Source organism: Bos indicus, chromosome 13, assembly GCF_029378745.1.
Source record: "Bos indicus isolate NIAB-ARS_2022 breed Sahiwal x Tharparkar chromosome 13, NIAB-ARS_B.indTharparkar_mat_pri_1.0, whole genome shotgun sequence".
Taxonomy (NCBI): domain Eukaryota; kingdom Metazoa; phylum Chordata; class Mammalia; order Artiodactyla; family Bovidae; genus Bos; species Bos indicus.
Genome location: NC_091772.1, coordinates 20716910 through 20740133, shown reverse-complemented (window position 1 = coordinate 20740133; position 23224 = coordinate 20716910). Strand labels below are relative to the sequence as shown.

The following is a 23224-nucleotide window of genomic DNA, read 5'->3' as shown; positions in this document are numbered from 1 at the left end:
TCAAAATGACCACCAAAAGACTTATTACAGCATTCACTTTCAAGTGGACTCATTTCCAGATGCTATGTATCTGCTGTAAAATGACAGAAAACACAATGTTTCTACTAAACCATGGCAAATGTTTGCCTCCGCTTAATTCATCCTGATAAAAATCTCATTATTTTGAAGACATATCTTTATTTTTGATACTGAAACAAAACCTAAAAAATAATATAATATTCTTAGCATAAGTTTAAGTACTGCTAAAGAAATATATTCCCATGATATTTTATTTAAATCTGCTTTTTATGGAATGATGCTTGTGGCTCGGCAGAAAGAAGAATTCATCCAAAATCCCAAATACTTGATATTTAAATAATTTCACATACTCTTTGTTCAATCTGTTATTCAATTCTCAGCCTTTAGCTGTGGAGGCAAATCAATACTGTGTGTGTATGTATGTACAGGGACTTGGAGTGTGGGGGCATTTTCTGTAAGAGAAGGCTTCTCAGAAAAGACACCCTGACTCAGTCTGAAAGGATATCTAGTAGCAGGACAGGTCAAAGAAAATTTTTATGAAATAAGCAGAGGGAGCAGTGTTTGCAAAGATATGCAAAAAAGGAGATAACACTGGACTCACGAGTAGCTCTTTTGGGTCAGAATATGGGGATTCTTGGGGGAATTAAGAAGAAAGAATTTGGGCTGGTGTGTAAGAGCAGGATACTGGTGACCTTGTGTCATGACCAAAAAAAAAAAAATTCTGAATTCCATTCTGAAGGCAATGAGAGTTACTGAGGGATTTAAATAAAGTAGAGATTGGTCATAGTTGGATGTTAGAAAGTACAAACCGGTGGATAGCAGATAATAGTGATTAGTGGAGTGGAATAGACTGAAACTGGAATTTTCAAAATCCAAGAAAAAAAAATGTGGGACACACAAAATCAGAGTCAGATGAATAATGATAAGTAAGTGGAGACAATTAGAGAAATATAAGAACATACTCTCAATAATGTTTTGCACCAAGTTAATGTGGAGGTGAGAAGGGGGAAGAAGGACTGAAGAATGACTCCTTGGCTTCTATGTGAGACCAAACAGGCATTAATGACTAAAATAGGGAACATAGGAAAAGAAATAGAGTTTGAAAGAAGATTGGAATTTAATTCTAAATATGCTAATGTTGAGTTTCTGTAGCAAATGGATGCTCACTCAACTTATAAACCTGTTCTCCTTGCCTTCCTTTATTACAGAGGCCAAATTTAAACACTCTGTTTTCTTAGCCTCCCTAGCAACCAAGGTTATCTGCCTGACGATCATCTAGCTGATGAACGATGTGTCCAAAACTATGTCCTATGCCATTCCTTCCTTCTTCCTATCCTGAATGAGAGAGGTTATTCCAGAAGCATAGATGGCAAGTAGCAAGGAAACCCCTTAGTCCTTGAATTTAGCGAATCAGAGTTGAAGAATCTATGCCATGACTATCTATCTCCTCTATTAAGTCATCTGACAAGTGAAAGTTACTCAGTCATGTCTGACTCTTTGCAACCCCATGGACTAAACATTCCATGGAATTCTCGAGGCCAGAATACTGGAGGGGGTAACCTTTCCCTTTTCTAGGTGATCTTCCCAACCCAGGGATGGAACCCAGCTCTCCTGCATTGTAGGCAGATTCTTTACCAGCTGAGCCACAAGGGAAGCCCCAAAATACTGGAGTGGGTAGCCTATCCTTTCTCCACGAGACCTTCCCAGCCCAGGAATCAAACTGGGGTCTCCTGCATTGCAGACATATTCTTTACCAACTGAGCTATCAGGGAAGCCTATTAAGTCAAAAGCAAAAGCAAAAATCTCAGGGTTTTCTGCTTTCTTGCATCTCAATGCATATCTAACCCTATTTTCCACTGGAGTAGGATTTTCTCATGGAAATGTCCAGAAGGTGTTGGGTTGGCTCTGCCTGCTTCTCCCACCTTGGCCATCACCACCAGGACCACACGAGACTGAGACCATTGACTTTAGTCATCCAGAACCCTACTCCAGGGCAGTCACTGCCGAATGCAAAAAATCAACACAAGACTAGGTCTCATGGGTCCCAAAGGCTAGTTCTGTTCTTAAACCTAGAATTGGCTGACTTCACAAGAATTTCCTAAGTATATTATTTAAAACGTAGGCCCCATCCTCAGTTATTCCCATCTAGCAGGGCTGGAATGAATCCCAGAATCAATCACTCTTTTACATGATTCTGATGATTAACTAGATGTAGTCTGTCAGTGCATGAATTTGACTGGAGAGTCTCATTTGAAAATTTAATGCCACCTAATTTTACCATCTCTCACAGTCCCACCATTTATAAAATGTAACTCCATCTGAATACCAATCCTATCCCATAATGCTTTCTCCTTTGTCTCCATTAGTCCTCATGCTGCTGTGTTTTCCTCCCAAAAGTTTAAATATGCTTTCAATCTTCATTCTATTTGAAAAATTAAACCCAAACCCGTGCACCCTCACCTTCAAAGATTCAAAGAACGCTTTGTGACCTTGACCTGAGTACAGAATTTCTCTAAAAGGAAACCACTCACTTTGCAGCTTTTCCCAAGGGGAGAGATCTTTTTCCAATGCCCCATAAAACACAAGGCCAAAAATTAAAGTCATCATCCTTCTAAATCCCCAATGTTGCTTCCATATACTGATTTATTCTTCCATGTTGTAAAAACATCTTGGCTCACGACATTCAACTTATAGCCCTGGGTCATCCATGCAGGAGGTCTGATTTCCATATTTATTGAAGACTTCAGTCATGGATTTCAAAGTCATCTCTAGAGCTTTATCTTGTAATCTCGTATACACGTAACAATCATGTAAAAGCCCTACCCAATAATTGAGCTTTAAAGTCCATGTCTCATCTTCATGAAACTTTATTTCCACATCACCTCAGAACAATATGGTGATAACACTACCTGAAACTATTCTTAGAAATTGTAGGTGCCAGTATTTTTCTATGTGACCCCAACTTTTCTTTGAATGTTCAAGTATCTGATGCTCTCACTCCCATTATTATTGCATTTTTTATTTCTATAGTGATATTAAGGAGTCCAGGTGCTTACTAAAAACCTGGCATTTGTCTTCTGAGTAATTATTATGGCCCATCTACACAGGCCTTTGTCCTAGGGTATGGGTCATGGGTACTTAGAGAAATGGCTTTGGTTCCCAGAGCTGAAGATGAAGAGTTAAGTTCATGTCTGAAATGCTAGCAGAGTCCTGTTACAAGCAATCTCAGGCCCCAAGCACAACCCAAGCATTTTCCTGCATAATTTGCTGTGTAAACAGTTTCAATGGCAACAGCCATTTCCTAACTCCCTGATGGTCCAGGAAGTCCAGTCAAGAGCTGATTTCATGGCTTTGTTCTCCTTTGAGGGTGATCAGCCAGACTGGGCAATAAATACAACTATTAAGGATCATTTTGTCTGGCAGACCTCAATTTCTGTAGAAACTACTAAACTGAGATATATAATGTCCCTGCTGAGGTGATCAGGGTCAGGGACTAGATGTTTCATTAAGAATCAAGTGTAAGTGGGCTGTGCTCTGGTTCAGAAGCAACCATGCAGGGTAACAGAAGAGAGATTATTAAGGGAGTTTTGAATGGCAGATCATGCATTGCCTGGAGTTGACAATGTATTCTCTACTGGCATATTGCTTCCCTTCTGATAAGTCTAAGGAATATTATCTGCTTGTAGTGAAAAGTCACTGATGTGCTTAATAATAATGCTTAAATAATAATAATATTGCTTAAATTATTTACTTCTAGGAATGAGTGGAGGTTACAGTCTGTTCCTTTAAAGTTCTACATTTCACATCTATATTTCAATTTATCCTATCATGATTTCTTACTAATATATACTAAGAACTGAAAATACAAAGATGAAAGAGAACTTTATGTGTTCCATGTTTAGAGGGGCTGTCATTAGCTCTTGTAAATTTACCTTGATTTGAGTGACAAGAGACACAAACCTATAAGCTCTTATAACAGCAAGAAGTGCTTTTTATTTTTATTTTTTTTTAATTTTATAAAGTGTTTTTTTTTATTTTATTTTATTTTTAAACTTTACATAATTGTATTAGTTTTGCCAAATATCAAAATGAATCCATCACAGGTATACATGTGCTCCCCATCCTGAACCCTCCTCCCTCCTCATACCGTCCCTCTGGGTCGTCCCAGTGCACTAGCCCCAAGCATCCAGTATCGTGCATTGAACCTGGACTGGCATCTCGTTTCATACATGATATTTTATATGTTTCAATGCCATTCTCCCAAATCTTCCCACCCTCTCCCTCTCCCACAGAGTCCATAAGACTGTTCCATACATCAGTGTCTCTTTTGCTGTCTCGTACACAGGGTTATTGTTATCATCTTTCTAAATTCCATATATATGCGTTAGTATACTGTATTGGTGTTTTTCCTTCTGGCTTACTTCACTTTGTATAATAGGCTCCAGTTTCATCCACCTCATTAGAACTGATTCAAATGAATTCTTTTTAATGGCTGTGCTTTTTAAGTATCAAAGCACAATGCAAACATCCTTTATCAAGTTTCCTTGGTCTCTCTTAGGTAGACTGGAACATTTTTTTCTTAACCACATTTCTTCTGTTACTGGAACATTTTTATTTTAACCACAACTACCATTTCTTTGTATCCAACTAGAACTTGGAACCCTCTCTACAAAATAGCTTTCTTGATTCTATCATATCATAATAAAATTTCAAAAGGAAAAAATTCTATCAAATATCTATATTCAAATATATCAAATAAATGTTATTACTGCATATTCGACTAATTTCATCCTTACCAACTTATATTTTAAACATTGAACTTTCCTATTGAGAACTATGTGAATGGTGAATTGAATATTACACAGTTAATATAATCACAGGACTGATATGGATAATTTTTTAGATCTGATGTGTGGTTTATTGATCTAGTTGTTTCAGTCTAAATAGAAAATAGATTATAACTAATATACTTCTCCATTTGTGTCTTTCAGTGGCTTAGTTTAATTGATTCTCCAAGAAGACTGTTTCAAATCAATGGGGGCCAGTTTTCTCCTGATACCCTAGAAAGCATAGAATTCTCTGGGTAAGATTTAACTAACCAGTGTAAATATTGCTATAGGGTTCCAAATCTGAGACTAAATTACACACTTCAGTTCTTTATAGTAGCCTGTGTTCACCTCTAGCACAAATCTAGTCATTGTACCACAGTGTATAAGGACAATAGAAAATAGTTCACTCTAAAACATTAAGCAAAAATAAAAGAGCAGATCAAAATCATTACACAATGTTTAAACTGAACTGAATTTATTATACAATACGGATCAGAATGAGAAAAATATCTTACCATCTGCTGGCAAGCAGCCTGAGCTGAAAGATAGATCATCAATAGCTATGACTTCATCCTGAGCTGAAATCATCTGGCCTTGAAAAATAACCTGGACAAGAAAAATAAACAAAAATAAAGAACAAGGGACAGTATTTTCTTACAGTCTTGTAGCACAGAGTCTACAAATAAAAGAAACATGATACTTCCTAGAAGCACATGGGTGACCATGCCAATTCCAAGTGGAGAGAGATCTATACTTTGAAGAACAAAAAAATGCCTGGATGGGAGGGCAGTTGGAGGGAGATTAGATAAATGTATATGTATGGCTGAGTCCCTTTGCTGTCCACCTGAAACTGTCACAACATTGTTAATTGGCTACACTCCAATACAAAATCGGAGAAGGCAATGGCACCCCACTCCAGTACTCTCGGCTGGAAAATCCCATGGATGGAGGAGCCTGGTGGGCTTCCGTCTATGAGGTTGCACAGAGTCGGACACGACTGAAGCGACTTAGCAGTAGCAGCAATACAAAAAGTTTAAAAACAAAACAAACAAACAAAAAACACCTGAACCAAAAAATGTACAGTCTGCTCTGTATCTCACATGTTTAGAATAGGTTAGGTAACATATTTGTGAAATGAATCAACAGCCACCTGGTTTCTTCCCTGTATCATCTTCCATGTTTGGTTCCTATGCCTTCATACTGCTTAGCATTTACCAGTTCTGGGAGCCTCACTCCATCTTAAGCTCTGGTTTTCAGTATTTTGCATCATTAAGCAAAAGTAAAGAGCAGATCAAAGTCATTACCTCTGGTTCTCTGAATTTTACTCGAAGCCCCATCTTGAATGTCCTTGTCCTATCCTCCTGCACATTTTCTGCCATTATCTAAACATAGCTTGGGACACTAATTGGAAATCATTGTTCGGTGACTTACTGTTAAAATGACCAAATGTTGTACTGTGATGGGAGGCCAGCCCAAGTCTCCACCAAGAGGAAATACTCTAGCATAATGAATCTGAGAAACTTGGAAAGATCAAATAATCCTAATTACTTAAATCAATGGCTTCCCTAGTGGCTCAGACAATAAAGCGTCTGTCTGCAATGCAGGAGACTTGGGTTCGATCCCTGGGTTGGGAAGATGCCCTGGAGAAGGAAATGGCAGCCCACTCCAGTATTCTTGCCTGGAAAATACCATGGATCTTGGAGCCTGGTAGACTACTGTCCATGGGGTCGCAAAGAGTCAGACACGACTGAGTGACTTCACTTTCACTTAAATCAATAAAACATTGGTGTATTGGTGGAGAGTATTCTCCTGTCCTCACTAGTGAATATCAATAATGTGTGAGGCTTAATTCATGGATGCATTAAAACTGTGTGCATGACTCAACCTTATTCATAATGTAAATATTATTTCAAGACATCACACTGCTTCTTAGATGAACATTTGGTCTGTATCACAAACCCTAGCAGATCATTTTGCTGTCCTGCATTTTCTTTTGTTCCTGTACAACGTGATGTCCTAATATACTTCCTTTTAAGCCAGAGATTGTCTACTAGTCTGTTAAAAATGTGATGAAAAATGTCCATAATGTATCCAGTGAACTGTCAATATATAGCCCTAAGAAAGTCATCCTCTCTTCACATAAATTAGAATAACCATGGGACTACTTACAAGTCAGGACCATGATGGAAAAAGTCTATCAAAAATTGTGATGTAGGGATGGCTTCATATGAAGGTAGCATAGCATAGTGTTTATGCTCAGTCATGTCTGACTCTTTCGTGTCAGGCTCCTGCCAGGCTCCTCTGTCCATGGGATTCTTCAGGCAAGAATACTGGAGTGTGTTGCCATTTCCTGCTCCAGGGGATCTTCCAGACTCAAGAATTGAACCCATGTCTCCTGCATTGCGAAACAGATTCCTTACTACTGAGCTACCTGAGAAGCCCCCATAGCATAGTGATTAAAGTGTATATTTGGAATCAGATTACTTGAATTTAGATCCCAGATACACCACTTCCCAGCAGGAAGAGCCTGGAGAAGTTACTTAACACTTCTGTGCCTCAGTTTATTTCTTTGTAAAAAGGTACTGATAAGAATAGTTATTACCTATATGATAAGGTGTATGCAAGGTAACAAACGAGTCATCACTTACACAACTGCACTTGACCTATATAGTTGGCATCAACCAGTCCATTCTGAAGAAGATCAGCCCTGGGATTTCTTTGGAAGGAATGATGCTAAAGCTGAAACTCTGGTACTTTGGCCACTTCATGCGAAGAGTTGACTCATTGGAAAAGACTCTGATGCTGGGAGGGATTGGGGGCAGGAGGAGAAGGGACGACAGAGGATGAGATGGCTGGATGGCATCACTGACTCGATGGACATGAGTCTGAGTGAACTCCGGGAGTTGGTGATGGACAGGGAGGCCTGGCGTGCTGCGATCCATGGGGTCGCAAAGAGTCGGACACGACTGAGCGACTGATCTGATCTGATCTGATTATGGCATAGAGTTATTAAAATATTTAAGCTACTGTATAGTGTTTACTAATTAAAAATCTACTCTGCACAGATTAACTTTATTCTTCTTGAAAGCCTATTGATATAGATACAGTCCCTAGTTCCTGCTGAACTGAACACTTACCTATAGCAGCCACATTTAAAAAAAATTTTTCTTTTTTTTTTTAAATTTTCAAATCTTAAATATATTGTATTGGTTCTGCCACACATCAACATGAATCCACCACAGGCGTACACATGTTCCCCATCCTGAACCCCCCTCCCACCTCCCTCCCTGTACCATCCCTCCGAGTCATCCCAGTGCACCAGCAGTTGAAATGCAATTATTTTAGTATAACTGAAAACATTTCTATAGTATTACAATGATCAAGGATAACCAAAAATTAATATTTGGATACTAGGATTTCAAGGTGTCATAAGGTACTTGCAGCAGCCACATTTAAAGAGAAAAGTGGAAATAAGTGTTGACCAGTCTCTCTTCTCCTCCATGCTCTCCCCACAAACCCATTCATCTTCAGGACTTTAACTGTCACCCAGGCTCATGAATACATGTTTATATCAGGAATGTCAACCTCTTTCTCTTGAGCTCTCCTTCCCCATCTCTACCATCTGTTGAATATTTTCAGTCAGGTGACACGAAGTCACTTCTAATTCAAGATGTTCTTTCCTCTCAACTTGGACCTCTGCCCTGATGCTCATCCTCTGAAAATGGTACCAGGAGACTGCCATCTGCAATGCTCAAAACTCCAAAATGACCTTTGGCATCACGTTCTCCCCCAGTCATGTCCAATCGATCAAGATCTATTTAACCCTCTTTCCTTTCCATTGCTATTTCCTCTCCTACATCTTCACACCTGATCTAATGAAGTAGCTTTTATGTTATTTATTTGGCTCTGCCAGGCCTCAGTTGCGGCATGCAAATTCCTAGGTGCAATATGTAGGATCTAGTTCCCTTCCCAGGGATTGAACCACAGGCCCCCTGCATTGGAAGCTTGGAATTTTAACTACTGGACCACCCAGGGAAGTCCTGCAGTAGCTTTTAAATTACCTTCTTACCTTCAAGCCTCTCTTCAGAGTTTGCAATATGTGTATTTATTTATTTGATTCAGTTAAATTATAGATTAACTTGGTATAACTGAAGAGAAGCTAGTATGAAAATCGGCCATCATTTAAGCCCACTGGCACTGCAAGAGCAAAGGTTTTCTTAGGGAAAAGAATTGCTTCTCTAATTGTAGGGAAATTACTTGTGGATCTACGTAGCTAGGAAACTAGGAAACAAGACCCACCAGGTACAAGGAGATAATCCAGTTAAATGTATTTAAACAAAAAGTTTCCAGGGATTTTGGTTGGGATCCTGAAAAGGGGGATGAGTGAATTATCTAAAGAATGTGGAAAGTGAATGAAGTTGCTCAATCATGTCCAACTCTTTGTGACCCCCATGGACTGTAGCCTGCCAGGCTCCTCCATCCATGAGATTTTCCAGGCAAGAATACTGGAATGGGTTACCATTTCTTTCTCCAAGGGACCTTCCCAACCCAGGGATCAAACCTGGGTCTCCCGCACTGCAGGCTGGCTCTTTACTGTCTGAGCCACCAGGGAAGCCCTTAGAGAACATGGAAACCCATGATAATTTTTTAAAAACCAGGCCCTGTAGTCAGAGGCTGTTTGTGATATGGTAATTGCGTTTCTAAGAGAAGTGATTAACATTCTTTGTTTTCTCCAAAACTTAGTCAAATAACCTTTTCCAAATACCCACCTCATTTTTTTCTGTTAGGTGAAGCTAAAAAAAAAAAAAAGATAGGGACTTCTCTAGCAGTCCAGTGGTTAGGACTCTGTGCTTCCACTGCAGGGGACAAGGATTTGATTCCTGATCAAGCAACTAAGATCCTGAGTGCCTCAGGGGCACAGCCAAAATAAAGAAAAGAAAACAACAGCAAAGTAGCAAATCAAAAGCAGATCACAGCGCGGATAATGAAGTTAGAAGCTTGACACCATCACGTAAGCCAGGTACGGCCTGCACTGATGCAATGGAAAACATGAGACAAATTCCTTTCACCTCAAACATTTTAAGAGAATATGGCTTGGAAGGGAGGCTTTGTGCTTGAAATACTCAATTTAAATCTTCAATGAAACTTTTATGGCAGGTGAACAATGAATATAAACTCACTTGGATTATACTAGTAACGACATGAACAGAAACCCTTGCGTTTATATCTTCTGTATGAGAATGTTCCTAATTAGTAGTATGCATTTAATGGTCTTTTTCAAGAAAATATATAAAACACAAGATGACGACAGTAGTCTTTTCATCGTCATGTGTTCACACAGTAAGTATTCTTGAATTAAAAGATAAAATGTCTCAAATTATGATTTTGAAAAGTTTGAGAGTAGCAGTAAGTTAATAATTATATTCATCATTATTAACCACATCTTTCGTTTGTATTAATAAAGCCTATTGTTTCTGAATGGGAGAGTGATGAGAAGTCTCTGACATTTCTAAGTGGAATATCAGAGAAATGACAAGTATATAATAGCATATTAAAAATGCTTCAGTATCGTCTTAAAATTCAGGCACTGATTTCAAGAATCTAGACATTCAACTTGGAAATAACAGTCAATGATATACTTAGTAACATAGTATTTATTCCTTCCTACCCATAAAACCAATAGGGGAAATCCCTTCAAGAACCAGAAAAAAACAGGGATAAGGGGAGATTTCATCTGAATTTGAGGCTAAATTTCTACTATACGTTTAGCGTGGTTTATTCTTTGCTTCTGTGAATATTTTAAGACAAGAGTAAAATTAATTGCTTTTGTCTGCAATTTTGAGAAATGTGATTGCAGTTCATTAGCACCATGCAATGCATAATAATGTTTCATCTAACACAGTAGACAAAGGATTCTTTAACAAGTCACATCAGATCTGACCAAATCCAGAGGTCGGATTTTTTTTCTATATTTTATAAATTCTTACGCGGCTTTATTAGATAAAAAATTATCGTGGCTCAGTGACTGACTGAGATCTGAAATCAAACTATCCTATGTTCTAATCTTGTATGGGATTTGGTAAATTATTTCATTCTCTATAGCTTACAATCCTCTGGACTTCCCTGGTGCTCCAGTGGCTAAGACTTCGCCTTCCAATGCAGGGGGCCTGGGTTTAATCCCTGGTTGGGGAACTAAGATCCCATTTGCCTCAGGACCAAAAAACCAAAACATGAAACAGATGCAGTATTGTAATAAATTCAGTAAAGAATTTAAACATGGTCCACATCAAAACATCTTTAAAAAATAAAGCTTACAATCCTCATGTTAACAATGGGGTAAATGATAGTTGAGAGGACTGCCATGAAGGGCCAATAAGATAGTATACATGAAGGACTAAATGCAGTTCTTTACACACAGTAAGCACTCAGTCAATACTAGATGTTATTCTTTAAACACCTTCAGAAACTTTTTGAAACACTGCCATCTCTGTGGACTAAATGCATAAACACCATTCCTAGTTTATACAGCAGCAGTCTCTCAGAAATTAACATACACTTCAGGTTAACAAGGGATGGATCTAGTTAGTCCTTTACAGGTGAAGGTGACAAAGTCTCCACGCAAGAGCCAGATCCAGAGGCTTTCTCAGAAACCCATGCTAAGCCAGCGTCCAGCTGGGACTAAAATCTATGTAAGTATTTCTAAAGCAAGCATGAATGACTTTACAACCATCAAGGCAGCATGCATGGGAAACTGCCAAGAAAAACAAACAAAAAAATAAACCTAGAATAATTCTAGGAGACTTGTAAATTGATGAGGCAGCAGATACTGTCTGGAGACGCTGATTACAAAATGCCCCCAAATAAGCCTCTTTCTAAAGCTTTTCAGGAAAGGGCTACTACATAGAGGCCGGCAGTACTACAAGTACAGCACATTTCTGTGACCCAGCTCAACAAAAGCAAATGAGTATCTGTTCACTTGCTGACAGGATAGAGCTAAAACATACCTGCAGATCTTAAAGATCGGTGTAGCCAGAGGATCCCATGAGAGTCATCCAGTTTCCTAATTTTTAGCAATGCCTTTACGGTAGAAGCACTGTTTTTATATCAGCAATGAAGGATTTTGAGAATCAAATTAATATGCTCCATGGGCATCTGTTTTGGTGCAAGACACTGCTGCATTTTAAAGCACTCAGGTGAATAATCTCACTTCCTCTGCTACAGCTGAATTGCCCTGGAGATAATCTATTTGGGAATTTAAAGTTTTATAGTTATCTACTACACATATTTAATCATCAACCCCCACAATATGCTATTTGGGAATGGACAGCGAGAAAAGCAAAGAATTTATCCTAAAACGCTTAACTTACAAGTAGCAGGTTCCCGCTACTTGTATCCAACATCAAATCTCTTGTCGCGCTACTAATAAAGACCTTGACCAAAGTATTTCTTTTGGTTGTAGTTTTAGTTGCTAAGTTGTGTCTGACTCTTTTGTGACCTGTGGCCTATAGCCCACCAGGTTCCTCTGTCCATGGGATTTTCCAGGCAAGAACACTGGAGTAGGTTGTCATTTCCTTCTCCAGGGGATCTCCCTGGACCCAGGGCTCAAACCCACATCTCCTGCATTGACAGGCAGACTCTGTACTAAAATAAGAAGGCACAATGCTTGACAAAGATAGCTTAAGACTTTTTTTTTTAATCACCCACTCTGTTTCAAAGTCGGAAAAGGTGTATAAATACCGATAAAGTTTACACACAGACAAGAGTCCCATAGCAGTCCTTAAGGTTTAGACAAGCGTGCAGAGGGACTTCAGCGAGCTCATCCTTCGACATCTAGTCAGTGTCCCCTCAGAGGTACTCTTGGCTCTCTTTTGTTGCTATTGTTACAGAAAAGAGACGGACTTAGGGAAGTAAGAAAATAAAGTAGTAATATAATAAATAAACTAGAAATGTCTCCTTTGGTCAATGACACCTGAACATCCACAACAAATGGGATGCATTCTTGTTGTCTGGGGTTCTCACTCTGCAGAGCACTCCCCACCAAGGCAGGAACTCAAGATGTCTTATCCCTGTGCCTGAGGAGTCCTTTATAGGAAGACTTACATGCTGATGGCTTAAAATACCACCCCAACCTCACACACACACACATAGACACACACACACCAGTAATACTGGATTTCAAGAGGATACAAAGCCTCAAATGACAGAATTATGCTTCCAGCTGTACAGTTCTCCTCAAGTCATCATCCAGGAGTCACCTAACTATCTACTAAATTATTTTCTTTCATCTTCTTTAGATTCCCATTTGATTTTACAAAAGGCTGAAAATTCTGAACTTCAGTGATTTTATGACAGATCAATTAAGAATATGTGCCATTCTTATATCTTATCATTCAATTTTAGTAATAGAGGTCTTGTTCATTCTCTCATATTCCCTCTTAGCCACTCAAAATTCAATACAATTTACTCTCTTTATTAAGGCAAGTGCTACATCTATCACATATCAGATGATTTTCTATAGAATGATTCTATAGAATAGGATGATTTTCTATTCTATATCAAAATTATAAAATTATTATATTATTCTAATAATAGATGATAAAGGAAACCTACCTGGGCTAAATTGAGTCACAAACCAGGTTTAAAAAGCCTATTTGTTCAGAATAAAATGTTTTAAGATCCCTTTTTTAACAGGAAAATTTTGCTTGGCTGCCCAAAATGTTAAAGTATGCACTATTTTTCTAAGAACTTCTATAATACGTATTAGATTATAATTTCCATCATACTCTACGTTTTATTAGGCTGCATAAATAAATGTCTTTTATAGGCTTACATTGGCTTTAATTCTCAAAATTATTTTGGAAGATGAAGGCTGTATTGAATAATTTGAGTTTAACCATGAAATGAATGTGACAATGATTCCACTTCAGCAGCATTTGGTATTAGTATTGAAAACAGTCTATGTTCTCATTACTCAAGACAATCCTGTTCTCTCAAGAGCTTGAGAAAATTGTGAAACAGAAGCAATTTTTTAATTGGAGGATAATTGCTTTACAATGTTGTGTTGGTTTCTGCCACATAGCACTGTGAATTGGCCAGAAGTATACATGTGTCCCTTCCCTCTTGAACCCCTCCTCCCACCCCTCTAGATTGTCACAGAGCACCAGGTTGAGCTCCCTGTGTTACACTGCAACTTCCCCAAAGCTATCTACTTTACAAATGGTTACGTATATTTCAATGCTACTCTCTCAATGCATTTTGCCCTCTCCTAACCCCACGGTGCCCACAGGTCTGTTCTCTGTGTCTGCATCTCCACTGCTCCTTACAAATAGGTTTATCAGTACCATTGTTCTCGACTCCATATATACGCATTAATATACTATATTTGTTTTTCTCTTTCTGACTTACCTCACTCTAGATTCAGCCACCTCACTAGAAGTGACTCAAATTCTTAAGAATGCAAAATGAAATGAAAGAAGATTGGAATAATGAGAGAAAAAGGAAAGTGGAGGGGATTCAAGAAATTAGGAAGAGTATTAGAAGGTCATATTACTTATATCAATATGCTGCTGCTGCTAAGTTGCTTCAGTCGTGTCCAACTCTGTGCTACCCCATAGACGGCAGCCCACCAGGCTCCCCTGCCCCTGGGATTCTCCAGTCAATAACACTGGAGTGGGTTGCCATTTCCTTCTCCAGTGCATGAAAGTGAAAAGTGAAAGTGAAGTCACTCAGTCGTGTGCGACTCTTCACGACCCCATGAACTGCAGCCCACCAGGCTCCTTCGTCCATAGGATTTTCCAGGCAAGAGTACTGGAGTGGGATGCCATCTTGTCAGTATATAACAAATTTAGTTTTGATACATACGTTTTAAACTTCTTAAAACTGTCTTTTAGGATGATTGGCTGCCCAACTTCCTGGAACTACTTGGTTTCAACACGTGACAGTTCTGGCAAATTCCTCAGTCCTCAGACAACTGGGATGATTAATCACCTGGTGTTAAACATCTGTCCTTTATCATTTTTCCTTCAAAGACAGTTAGAAAACACAACACACATACCTGAAACCTCTGGGGACTCTGAATTTTGATGACATTCCTCTCCCAACGATTCTGGAGCCCAGCAGTGTTTTGCCATAAATGCTGTATAGGGCCACCACAGGTAGTTTGAAAGCCAACCATTAATTTGCCATTCATTTGGCTGGAGAAGCAATAAAATGTAATCTGTGAAAAATAATAAATGTCCACACAATTATAATAATGAAGTTCCCAAATGTGGAAAGTAATTCAAATGCCATGTGCTTTCAAATACCTGACAAGCATGTTGGTTATTCGTTGGAAGAAAAACTCTGCTGCTTATGTTTGAGGAAGTAGAATCCAAGTCAGAGACCAATGAGAGGAAGTGAGCTGTTAGAAACAAGACCATCATTGGTAAACGTATTCAATACACCAGGCGATAATTTAGGTCCATATCCACATTAGGTCAATATATTTTTGTCTAAAAAATGAACTATTTAACTGCACCATTTATTTATTTACTTATTTATTTTAGTTTTTTTTTTAATATTTCAATTTAATTTAAAAAAAATTTTTTTTTATTTTTAAACTTTACATAATTGTATTAGTTTTGAAATGGTCTGGCTGATATTGTTACTTCGATATATTCCCCAGTAAAATAACTAATTTTGAGTGTACTCCATATAATACTAATATGGACTGTAATCCACAACCCAGTTTATCTCATATAACTTAGAAAGTTATAACTCAGCAAAGATGGTATCCAGGAAAAAACATTATACTGGGATTGCCCACCCAAATAAGTAATTCAATGAAGAATTTAAAAGAAATCCTCTTTTGTAGAGCTTTTCTCCCGAAAGAATTGGGTCAATTAGCCGCAGTTTTCCCCAGGATTACGCGGAAAACAATACTGAGTCCCAGTGCTGTCCTGTACACTGCAGTACAGATTATGCCAGTGGATTGTCACTATTTAGAAGCTTATAAAATAAGCACAGAATATTCTCTGGGCTTTCATACATTTTTGCAATGCTTGACAAGGTTATAGTGTATTATCTGGGAACCACTATTTCCTCCTACCCTATTTGGTAAACCCCCATTTGTCAAGAAGAATGAAAAAATGACATTGATGATGATTGTGAAGGTCTATCTACCCAAGTTATTTAGTGGTATTTTAAAGCTGTCTTGGAAATTAAATTTAATTGTCACATCATTGACAGACTTAATTATGAAATCTACGAAAGCTCTTATTCCCTACAGCTTTTCCAAAATTTACCCTAATTAAGTGGGAAAAAAGAATGTTAATGATTGCTTATAGATATAGTCAGAGGCATAACTGAAATCCTTGAAATAACAGAAAATTGTTCTGAGAATGTACTACCTGGAATAATTCTATAAACATAATTTAGATGAAGAGTTGGCATCATGGTGACACAAGGGGACAGTCGTTAGTTTGCTTTTGCTTCATATTCAGCAGGGAAAGCAAATGTTAAGCAAGAGAAAAATCAAATGAGCATAATGAGTCATATAGATATATTGTTTGAGGTGTAAATAAAATTGTTTGCAGTACAAATGGTAACACTATTCAATGGGCCCATAATTATTGTTTATAAATATTCAGCTACTAAAAAGCATTTGTGGTACATACAGAAAAAGTTATTTTCATTTGTCAAGGAAATTACTTAACCATATTTAGTTTTCAAAGCTTGGTCTTAAAAATCAGATGGATACATTTTAGCCATTATGTAATAGAACAGCATTTTCAATAAAATAATAAATTATATAAATATTTAAGTTAGATGTGTTATAAATAAGAACTGTCATTTAGTACATTTTATGACACTGAATTATTCTGTATTGTGTCCAAAATTAAATGATAATCTTCAGGTTATCATAAAAAGTAAAGTTTAAATTCAGAAACAACTTAAGATCCTTTGGCATTTGTTCTAACAACAAGCTTTCTTTTCATGGGGTAAAAAAGTGTTCAAAATACACCCAATATAGCAATACCTTTTTAACTTTTAATTCTAATTTAGTGACAATAACAAGTACTTTTTTAATACACACGCAATTTTTAAAACATTTTTATTGGAATATAGTTGATTCACAATGTTGTGTTAGTTTCAGGTGTCCAAAGGCAAAGTAAATTAGTTATGCGTACATCCACTCTTTTTGCATGCTCAATTTTACATTGCTCCCTATCAGCATAGAATTTCTTTAATTCATAGCTGGAGATATTCCTTGGAGAATATCAAAGTATAGAAAGTTCTCTTGCTTTCCCTGGGGCTTTAGTTATCAAGTTTATGATTAAAAAAGAAAAAAGCAGATCCCTGGCAGCAAAAGTTTTTCCACAAGCCCATTTCCTCATCTGGTACCCTTTCTTGCCACTGGCTTTCACCATCAAGAAGGGACTTACGAAGCTGATTTTTTTTTTTAAAGGTTCTCAATGTCCTATCCACATACCATTCTTAGTCCTTGAGGGAGACTAGTAGTAAGTATCATATCACATATACACACATCATTGTCATCATCACACGTCATCTATTTATCTCTACCATATTTGTTTCAGTGTATTCATGATCACCAACTCAATGGACACGAATTTGAGCAAGCTCTGGGAGTTGGTGATGGACAGAGAAGCCAAGCATACTGCAGTGCATGGGGTTGCAAAGAGTTGGACACAACTTACCAACTGAACTGAACTGATTCATCTGATTCATAAATTCCCATTTTATGCTTGCATCCATAAAAGCAACTGCATAGCATATCTTTAAAACATATTTAAAAATAACCCTGTGATGAAGTTGTTAACTATTAAAATTATGAAATAAGGATTAATGACATTGCAAAATAAGATGACATGATATCATTTATAATCTCAAATGTTTACATTAAAGGGGTTTTTCTTCCTAGTTGTTGGGTAAGTATAGGAGTAAAACTCCAACATAAACTTAAGATTGATGACAAAAAAGTATATAAAATATGAAAGCAATAAAAACCATGAATCAAGTTTTTGAGGGCTAAATTCAATAATTTTGGCAGTGAATTCCAACAACCTTGATCCTCAGAAAAGATAAGGTAGAATATTCGGTCTCACTTTCTTCAATGACTGATAGGCAGTCTTGCCTTTTCTCCATTTTCCAAGTTCTAAGTGATTAATAGTAATGAATACAAGCAGAATAAATATAAATCCTATTGCTCCTGCATAGCAACCAATGCACTTAAAGGAACTCAAAAACTTGAGTATTTTAACAGTGAGATACTATTCAAAAAAATTCAGGCTGCAGGAATGGATCATTGTGACAAGCTCCAAGGCATGAGGCAAAGGTTAGAATATTAAAACTTTGGAAAAGAAAAAGTAGGTTCATCTGTGACAGAAATATGGCTCAGTTCAGATAACAGAGGTGAAATAGCAGTCTTGCATACAATCTCCTTCAAGATGATAATTTCTATTTATTAAATTCCATTTCTATTGAATCAAGTTTTGGCTCATTCCTGTTCATTAAATTCACAAGTCAACATAGCCACATAATATTTGCTAAAACTGTGTCAAAGGATACTCTCAAACAGTACTCCCATATAGTTGCTAGCAGTGTGTAAATAAATATTGCCATATCAATTTAAGTCTGCTTCAGTGATAAAGGGCTAGGTGAATTACTTTAGGAAATCATAAAACATAACAAAAAAAGTGAGGATGATATCAACAAAATTGCCAATGTAAAGACCTCTGAAAATTTTTTCCTCCATAAAAACAATGAAAATACTGGCAGAATGACCATAATAAAATTTAGAGAACTGGAGAATTTTATTCAATAGATAACTGAATCTCAGTTTAAAAAACAAAACAAAACAATGAATTTCAATAAATTTTAGGCTTTTTTAAAAAAATTTCCCATTGCCCACTCTCAAGCACCATCAGTTCAGTTCAGTTCATTTCAGTCGCTCAGTCATGTCCGACTCTTTGTGACCCCTTAAATCGCAGCATGCCAGGCCTCCCTGTCCATCACCAATTCCCGGAGTTCACTCAAACTCACGCCCATCGAGTCGGTGATGCCATCCAGCCATCTCATCCTCTGTTGTCCCCTTCTCCTCCTGCCCCCAATCCCTCCCAGCATCAGAGTCTTTTCCAATGAGTCAACTTTTCGCATGAGGTGCCAAAGTACTGGAGTTTCAGCTTTAGCATCATTCTTTCCAAAGAATACCAAGGACTGATCTCCTTCAGAATGGACTAGTTGGATCTCCTTGGAGTCCAAGGGACTCTCAAGTGTCACAGTTCAACATCACAGTCCAACATCACAGTTCAAACTCATCAATTTTTCAGTGCTCAGCTTTCTTCACAGTCCAACTCTCACATCCATACATGACCACAGGAAAAACCATAGCCTTGACTAGACAGACCTTTGTTGGCAAAGTAATGTCTCTGCTTTTGAATATGCTATCTAGGTTGGTCATAACTTTCCTTCCAAGGAGTAAGCGTCTTTTAATTTCATGGCTGCAGTCACCATCTGCAGTGGTTTTGGAGCCCGAAAAAATAAAGTCTGACACTGTTTCCACTGTTTCCCCATCTATTTCCCATGAAGTGATGGGACCAGATGCCATGATCCTCGTTTTCTGAATGTTGAGTTTTAAGCCAACTTCTTCACTCTCCTCTTTCATGTTCATCAAGAGGCTTTTTAGTTCCTCTTCACTTTTTGCCATAAGGGTGGCAGCCTACACATTCCTGGTGCAGTATGGCAACCATAGGAATGAGCAGAATGAAGCTAAAACTCTTTCAAGCCTCATTACCAAATAATTATCATTATTTGACTTTACTGATGTTTCCTGATGGCAAAGGAAATGGCAATGCACTCCAGTATTCTTGCCTGGAGAATCCCATGGACAGAGGAGCCTGGTGGACTATACAGTTCATGGGCTAGCCAAGAGTTGGACGTGCCTGAGCACACGTGTTTCCTGAAAGCCATCCCTTATAAGGCTGTCTAAAATTGCCCAATGCAAATAGACTCCTCATAGTAGGCATGTGTTGAAAACAACTGGCAAGTATTTTAACTTTATAGTTGCCTGGAACAGTATATAACATCTGACTGATGGGCCAACAACAGACTGACTAAAACTGCCCAACAATCCCAAGTGCCCAAAGAAATGCTCTAGAAATGGATCCTGCAGGTGTGTCTGTGGAGAACAGCAAAGGGATTTCAGTTCTAGACTATGATCATACTTTCCTAGGACAAAATGAAAAGACTGGATGCTGTTTAATAGTGTGTTTCATAATACAGTATATGGACTTTAGACCCATTTTAACAATTTAACAATTGGTTAAAATAACAAACGTCCTTATAATTCCATTTAAACCTAATTTTAAACATTCAAATAAGGAAAATAATCTGGTATAAAAGGAAATATTAACTTTTCATAATTCTTTTATCTTTGATAAACCTATACAGTTTTTAAGTTTACAGATAATTATACATTTTAAAAGCCTCATGTATCACCTTTACTATTAGCTGAACTCTAGAATTATTCTATACTTATATATTTATAAGAATTAAAAGAAAAACTCATTTATGAGTTATAAGAAAAAATTTTATACTTATAAGAAAAATTGTTATAGTCCATCCGTTTAAAAGAATGTTACTATACTTGCAAAGATGTATTTGAATTTTTGTAATAATATTATTTTATCAAATTTGCAATGTTATATACTTTTAAAAATCAGTACTACATCTTAATCACTCTGCTTCAAGCTTTAGTAGACGTCAAACATCAGCACAGTGATGCTTTTAATGTTCTAACGGATTTTCAAAATTAGCTCAGAAAACTTCTCTAGGCATTGATTACATGATGAAACTTAATCTGGAGCACTGGCAAATTATTTCAAGTGTAAGTTAATAAAAAATTTTATTAAAACTCACAAAATAAGGATTTTTTAATTAAGACAAGATTTCGGCATAGCTTTTTTTCCATAAACATTTTCAACACTTTATATCTGAAGGCAAAACATTTGCTTATTTAAAAGTATCTCTAGGGAAAAACACATATTTTAATATTTAGTTGTAGTTATGAGACACATCACTGTTATTAAAATCACTAGCCTTTCATTACTATGCTAATCAAAATTTTGCCTCCTTTTCCCTTTTTGGCTTATATTATTATTTCCATTTTACAGATGAGGACACTGAAACAACATAATAAGCAGGTTAGCAGGGCCAGGGTTCAAACCCAACAAGTCTGACTCCAGAGATCTGGAGTCAAACCAAGTGATACAGATAAAAACAGTGTCTGCCTGTATAACATCTCAATTTTGATATAAATGATCCCACTTTATCCCTTGACTAGGCTATCAAAAAATTAGCATGGCAAAATGAGAAAATAGGCAGAAGGAAGGAAGGAAAGAAATAGGGATAAAAAGGAGGAGAACAGAAAAGAAGCAGAGATTCTGATGTTGTCTAACTTCCAGATGAAGAGGCAAGCAAGAAAGAGTAAGAGCTACATATGACATAAAATCAAAGTATCAAGTCTTCTGCCCATGATGGAGACTGCAGTAAGTAAAAGTATACTGCAAAAAAATCTTGTAAAGTACAAGGAAGAAATGGTGGGGAGGTTCTAAAAGGGAAACGGTATTACAGTGGCTAAAATCTGGGAACCAGATTCAGTGTCACCATATAGTCCAATTGAATTCACAATAAAACTTTTATGTATTGCCGTGAATCACTGGTCCTGTTTGTGAAGCTGGTCTTTCTTGGTGGGTAGGGAGCAAGGGTGGTGGTGGAAAAGTTGGCTTTTTCCTAACAATGGTTAAAAATTATTTTTTAAAACTTATTTTTGTCATCAAAGTCAAGGAAGATAAACATTTTACTTACATGAGAGTTAAAACTAGGAAAACCAAAATTATTCAGTTCAGTTCAGTTCAGTCGGTCAGTCGTGTCCGACTCTTTGAGACCCCATGAATCGCAGCACGCTAGGCCTCCCTGTCCATCACCAACTCCCAGAGTTCACCCAGACTCACATCCATCGAGTCAGAGATGCCATCCAGCCATCTCATCCTCTGGCGTCCCCTTCTCCTCCTGCCCCCAACCCCTCCCAGCATCAGAGTCTTTTCCAATGAGTCAACTCTTCACATGAGGTGGCCAAAGTATTGGAGTTTCAGCTTTAGCATCATTCTTTCCAAAGAAATCCCAGGGCTGATCTCCTTCAGAATGGACTGGTTGGATCTCCTTGGAGTCCAGGGGACTCTCAAGAGTCTTCTCCAACACCACACTTCAAAAGCATCAATTCTTCGGTGCTCAGCCTTCTTCACAGTCCAACTCTCACATCCATACATGACCACTGGAAAAACCATAGCCTTGACTAGACGAACCTTTGTTGGCAAAGTAATGTCTCTGCTTTTCAATATGCTATCTAGGTTGGTCATAACTTTCCTTCCAAGGAGTAAGCGTCTTTTAATTTCATGGCTGCAGTCACCATCTGCAGTGGTTTTGGAGCACAAAAAAATAAAGTCTGACACTGTTTCCACTGTTTCCCCATCTATTTCCCATGAAGTGATGGGACCAGATGCCATGATCTACATTTTCTGAATGTTGAGCTTTAAGCCAACTTTTTCACTCTCCACTTTCACTTTCATCAAGAGGATTTTTAGTTCCTCTTCACTTTCTGCCATAAGGGTGGTGTCATCTGCATATCTGAGGTTATTGATATTTCTCCCAGCAATCTTGATTCCAGTTTGTGTTTCTTCCAGTCCAGCATTTCTCATGATGTACTCTGCAGATAAGTTAAATAAGCAGGGTGACAATATACAGCCTTGATGTAATCCTTTTCCTATTTGGAACCAGTCTGTTGTTCCATGTACAGTTCCAACTGTTGCTTTCTGAGTTGCATACAGATTTCTCAAGAGGCAGGTCAGGTGGTCTGGTATTCCCATCTCTTGAAGAATTTTCCACAGTTTATTGTGATCCACACAGTCAAAGGCTTTGGCATAGTCAATAAAGCAGAAATAGATGTTTTTCTGGAACTCTCTTGCTTTTTCCATGATCCAGCGGATGTTAGCAATTTGATCTCTGGTTCCTCTGCCTTTTCTAAAACCAGCTTGAACATCAGGAAGTTCACGGTTCCCTTATTGCTGAAGCCTGGCTTGGAGAATTTTGAGCATTACTTTACTAGCATGTGAGATGAGTGCAATTGTGCGGTAGTTTGAGCATTCTTTGGCATTGCCTTTCTTTGGGATTGGAATGAAAACTGACCTTTTCCAGTCCTGTGGCCACTGCTGAGTTTTCCAAATTTGCTGGCATATTGAGTGCAGCACTTTCACAGCATCATCTTTCAGGATTTGAAAGAGCTCAACTGGAATTCTATCACCTCCACTAGCTTTGTTCATAGT

General features: G+C 37.7%; 1 protein-coding gene across 1 annotated transcript in view; it reads right to left on the bottom strand.

The window, feature by feature from the left end:
* MALRD1 (MAM and LDL receptor class A domain containing 1) overlaps window positions 1–23224 on the bottom strand; it is a 553710-nt gene that overhangs the window by 520471 nt on the left and 10015 nt on the right. Inside the window, exons 3-5 of the mRNA XM_019971898.2 lie at window positions 15152–15246; window positions 14902–15063; window positions 5363–5453 (exon numbers count right to left, since the gene is read on the bottom strand). Of these exons, the coding sequence (XP_019827457.2) occupies window positions 5363–5453; window positions 14902–15063; window positions 15152–15246 (348 nt within the window). The remainder of the gene's footprint in view (window positions 1–5362; window positions 5454–14901; window positions 15064–15151; window positions 15247–23224) is intronic.